The sequence below is a fragment of the Bison bison genome, unplaced genomic scaffold (assembly GCF_000754665.1).
Source record: "Bison bison bison isolate TAMUID 2011002044 unplaced genomic scaffold, Bison_UMD1.0 scf7180017864293, whole genome shotgun sequence".
Lineage (NCBI taxonomy): Eukaryota > Metazoa > Chordata > Mammalia > Artiodactyla > Bovidae > Bison > Bison bison.
In genome coordinates, this window is record NW_011494865.1 from 775,118 (window position 1) to 780,652 (window position 5,535).

General features: G+C 35.0%; 1 protein-coding gene across 1 annotated transcript in view; it reads left to right on the forward strand.

Annotated features, from left to right (window-relative positions):
- Nucleotides 1-5,535, forward strand: part of ATF7IP2 (activating transcription factor 7 interacting protein 2) — an 83,276-nt gene that overhangs the window by 26,327 nt on the left and 51,414 nt on the right. The window contains exons 2-3 of the mRNA XM_010850657.1: nt 1,852-2,705; nt 3,711-3,835. Coding sequence (XP_010848959.1) covers nt 1,862-2,705; nt 3,711-3,835 — 969 coding nt within the window. The 5' untranslated portion in view covers nt 1,852-1,861. The remainder of the gene's footprint in view (nt 1-1,851; nt 2,706-3,710; nt 3,836-5,535) is intronic.

Genomic DNA, 5,535 nt, shown 5'->3' on the forward strand with positions numbered 1-5,535 from the left:
GGCTCCTCCGTCCATGGGATTTTCCAGGCAAGAGTACTGGAGTGGGGTGCCATTGCCTTCTCTGAAGCCAGACACTAAAATGTGCTTATTATGTAATTTCATTTATATAAAATATAAAAAGTGGCTTAAATTCATCTATGCTGTTAGATTGCAGGCTACTGATCATCCCTGGGAGACGGGGAGCCAGTGACTAGAAGGAGAAGTATGAGGGGACTTCCAGAGGACTGGAATTATTTTTTTTATTCTTTTATTTCTATAACCTTTTTAAAGAACAGTTTTAGACTCACAGCACAGTTAAGAGGAAAATAATAGATTTCTCCTAGATGTCTTGCCCCATACATGTATAACCTCCACCATTATGAACATTCCCTACCAGAGTGTGTTGTATTTGTTGTAATTGATGAACCTATGAATCATTCTCTTTTTGATCTAGATTTTAGTTAAAGGGGTGTATTCAGTTTGTGAAAATTCTTTTAATTGTGTACACATGATATGTGCACTTTTCTGTAGTACTATACTCAGTAAAGTTTGAAAAAGAAAAAAACAACAAAAACTCAAAAGAATTAAAAATTAATCAACCTTGCCCTAGGAAAGACTTGGTTTCTCCATTTTTTCTATGGTGAATATTACAAAAACTGTATTCATAAAGAGGCAATCAAATATATAGTCAAATAGGGAAAGTAGAATTCTATCTTGTATCAGGCCCTTAATTAATGAAAGTGTGCTATTTTTCTGGATTTTCTGATTTTTAAGTATGCATGACAGGTTTTTGAAATTTGAATTTATGGGGTTTTTTTCCCCCCTTCTTTTAAGTAAGATTCACTTAGCCTTCAGGTCTCAAAAATCCTGGAATTGTTCCTGATCAAATGATATACTGAATGAAAAGAATATATATAGTCAATGAAAGCTTCAAGTAGGAAAATAGATAAGGATAAATCAAAAAATTATTCAGGTAGCTTTGAATGGGTTGCTAAGTTGTGTCCAAGTCTCTGCAATCCCATGGACCTTACCCCACCCCACTGGGTTATTTGTACCTTGAAAGTACAAATGCTTTCTACCTCATAGACTGTGTCTTTGAATTTAGTGTGCTCTATAGTTTGTTAGGTAACTGGTCTACCATGTATTATATAGTTGTTTGTTTTGCTTATATTTGCCTTGTAATTTGGCAGTTTTCTTCTAAACCATCTACCTATCTGTGGTTTAGATTGGACTTAATGTGAATACTTAATGTGAATAATGAGAAATACAAATAAATACTGTTTTTCTCTGCTATGTAGTAGATTTTTATTTAACAGAAATAATTCAGGATTAAGAATGTATTGAAACCTAACTTGGTTTTCTTATTTGAACTAGCATCATGTTGTGTATCTTAGTGCTCATTTCATACTGATGACTGTTGGGAATCAGCTCTTGCAATACCATTAATTTGAAAATTGGAATATTAGGAAAGCTTTAATAAAGGTGCCACGTGATACAGAAAATGGAATATTCCATACAAAACATTGTTTATCTGTTTTTATGAAAAAATGTTTTAAGTATGGCCTGCTTGGATTATTTAAATTAGAACTCAATGGTTATAGTAGTGAGGTGTCATAACAAAAAGTGGCCTGATAAATGATCAGACTTAGTATCAAATAAAGGCTTACTGGCAGTATAAATTTTGACTTTATATAGTTAGAGTTATAGAACAACGTTTAATTATCAGTGACACAGATGAAAATGGATATAATTTTCAATAAAAATAATTATCTAAATCTGGCACATAGTCTCAACATTATTTTAATATTGTAAATAAATGTTAGCTTTTGTCTGTTAGAGAAATGCATTCAAATATGGTATTTTACATTCCAGGATATGAAAGATGGCAAGTCCAGATAGAAGTAAACGGAAGATTTTAAAAGCCAAGAAAACAATGCCTGTAAGTTGCCGGAAGCAAGTAGAGATCCTGAATAAGTCAAGGAATGTTGAAGCACTAAAAACAGCAGCAATTGAGAATAATATATCAAGTGGTAATCAGAAGTCAAGTACTGATGTCATAAGTAGCAAATGTAGACATTCTGAAAATGATGCTTCCTCATTGAACTCCATCAAAAATTCAGTATGTGGACCAAAAAGTAAAGAATTTTCTCAGAATTTAATAAAACCACTAGAAATTACTGATTCGGAAACAAGATTGGAATACACAGAAGAACAAGTTGTGTACCCTTATGAAAAGCCAAGTAAAACAGAATTTCCTGGGAAACTCTTTATACACAAGGCAAAAGCTTCACAAAATACTTCTGAAAATCATTTTGAATGTCAGGCAAGTGTAACAAGATCCTTTTTTGAACATGAAGAAGATTGTAATCTGAAATCCATTTGCCATTTATCCAGTGTATTGAGTGATATAGTTCAAATTCCGAAGTCTACAAAAACAAATACCTTGGATGATAAGAGAATTGACAAGATAGTTTCCTATTTAGAAGCAAATTCCAGTGCTGAGTTATATGATAAAAAGCAAAGTGACATTTTAGTTTTCAGTTCAGATGACCCTTTTGTGCCTGGTGATAAAATACCTAAGTTGGTGAATTCAGTCATTTCAAGTAACTGTGCTGATGACATTTTGAAAAGTGAAGAATCCTATAGAACCTGTCTTTCCAGCATTTTAAGTTGTGAAAATATAGATGCAGAGTGGCTGTCCTCACTTGACACTGATAGTAATAACAGTAAGTGAATACTTATGTATCTCTTGGAGAAATTAAAATAGTTACTTTGCTTGGGGGAATTTCATTATCTCAGATATAGATACAGTAGAATCCTTACAGACAGGAAAACAGTAAATGATGACAATAATTATTTCAGAGTATCTTGTTTCTGAACCATTCTTAGCAGTGATGGGGAATGGTATCCTCTGTCTCCAACGGGAAGTAAGTTCTGGCAAAGAAGGAAACAACCACTTTCCTTTGAAAGTACAACAGGATTAAAAGGTGGTTCATAGAGATTGTTTGCTTCATTGACACCTTTTCTGTTTTGGAGTTTTATTAAGGCTATTTGAGAGAGTGGGTTTTTAAAATAGTTGATGAACCCATTTCTTTCTGTAGAATTGACCTATATATCACAGGCCAAGTATAAGCTGATAGATAATAAGCATACATATACATACAGGTTTGTGTGTATGTAGTGTAAGAAATATGTCAAATAATTAACCAATGGAGTTTTAGGATTATAAAATTATTAAAATAGCAGAAGTTTATTAAAAGTAGGGTGTTTTATAGTTTAATGAGATATAAGAAAAAAATTATTTCATAGGAAAAATATATTTGTTTTCTTGTCTAGGCTACAGAATAATCATTTAACAAGGTGAATTTTAAATTGCTTAGAAGTAATATAGGGTCACCTATTAAAAATATGTTGGACTGCCTAAAAACTAAAAATAATGTAAGACCACTCAACTGTAAATAGAAGATCTAATGCTATAATTTATTCAGTTATTATTATTATTAAATAAGCATTAAATGTGTATTAAGTAAGAAGGGAGGAAAGTATATCCCAGACCAGTACTAAGATTTTTTAGTTTGTTGGAATTTTTTATACAATTACATTTTCTGAAAAATGGTCCTGTGGTCACATTTTAGTTTTTAAATTTGCTTAGGGGTCCCTAAATTAGAAAATCCCCCTGTTTCTTTCATTAGAAGGAAAATTTTTATCTCTGATCTTTTCATCTTCCCAAGGCCATAATCAAAAGAAGAGGATGTTTTCAGAAAACAAAGAAAATGTTAAGCGTATGAAAACTTCAGAGCAAATTAATGAAAATATTTCTGTAGCTCTGGAAAAGCAAACAGCTTTGCTGGAACAGGTAAAATATTGGGCTTAAATATTTGCTTCAGAAGCTTATTTTTTAAAAGATAGTAAAAGTTAATTGATCTACATGGTGAGTACACATAACTTTCATGATGAAGGACTGGTACATGAAAACTGAATTAGCAGGTGGAGGTATTAGGAAAAAATAATTGTTTACGTCACCTCTCTAGATCCTTGAAAATGGTCCTTTACAGAGAAGCCTACAGAATCATGTGAAGGGAGAGGCTGTGGTATTAATATAGAATAGGCTTTTCAGTCAGTATTTTGCTCAAATCTTTCAAGTCAGATACCACATGACCTTGAGTTTCATTCTGTCTCTTTTGTACCGGTCATGGGATTCTTTGATCTCTAGCTATAGCTGTTTGTTATCACAGTTGATACTTAATAGAGTCAGGCAGCCCAGACATTCATTGTAAAGTCTTTGGGTTCACTTGCTGTCATTTCCAAGTTTGTACAGATAATGTTGCATTATCTGACATTTTGCTTTTCTGGCATCATTAAATGTACTTTTTCTTTTCTTTTTGGCCTATTTCATCTCATTGTATTACAGTTTCTATACATGTCTGATTTACTCTGAGTTTGAGTATCAGTTCAGTTCAGTTCAGTCGCTCAGTCGTGTCCGACCCTTTTCGACCCCATGAATCGCAGCACGCCAGACCTCCCTGTCCATCACCAACTCCTGGAGTTCACCCAGACTCATGTCCATCAAGTCAGTGATGCCATCCAGCCATCTCGTCCTCTGTCATCCCCTTCTCCTCCTGCCCCCAATCCCTCCCAGCATCAGAGTCTTTTCCAATGAGTCAACCCTTCGCAAGAGGTGGCCAAAGTACTGGAGTTTCAGCTTTATCCAAAGAAATCCCAGGGCTGATCTCCTTCAGAATGGACTGGTTGGATCTCCTTGCAGTCCAAGGGACTCTCAAGGGCCTTCTCCAACACCACAGTTCAAAAGCATCAATTCTTCGGCACTCAGCCTTCTTCACAGTCCAACTCTCTCATCCATACATGACCACAAGAAAAACAGCCTTGACTAGATGAACCTTTGTTGGCGAAGTAATGTCTCTGCTTTTGAATATGCTATCTAGGTTGGTCATAACTTTCCTTCCAAGGAGTAAGCGTCTTTTAATTTCATGGCTGCAGTCACCGTCTGTAGTGATTTTGGAGCCCCCAAAAATAAAGTCTGACAGTGTTTCCACTGTTTCCCCATCTATTTCCCATGAAGTGATGGGACTAGATGCCATGATCTTTGTTTTCTGAATTTTGAGCTTTAACCCAACTTTTTCACTCTCCTCTTTCACTTTCATCAAGACGCTTTTGAGTTCCTCTTCACTTTCTGCCATAAGGGTGGTGTCATCTACATGTCTGAGGTTATTGATCTTTCCGCCGGCAATCTTAATTCCAGCTTGTGCTTCTTCCAGCCCAGCGTTTCTCATGATGTACTCTGCATAGAAGTTAAATGATCAGGGTGACAATATACAGCCTTGACGTACTCATTTTCCTATTTGGAACCAATCTCTTGTTCCATGTCCAGTTCTAACTGTTGCTTCCTGACCTGCATACAAATTTCTCAAGAGACAGGTTAGATGGTCTGGTACTCCCATCTCTTTCAGAATTTTCCACAGTTTATTGTGATCCACACAGTCAAAGGCTTTGGCATAGTCAATAAAGCAGAAATAGATGTTTTTCTGGAACTCTCTT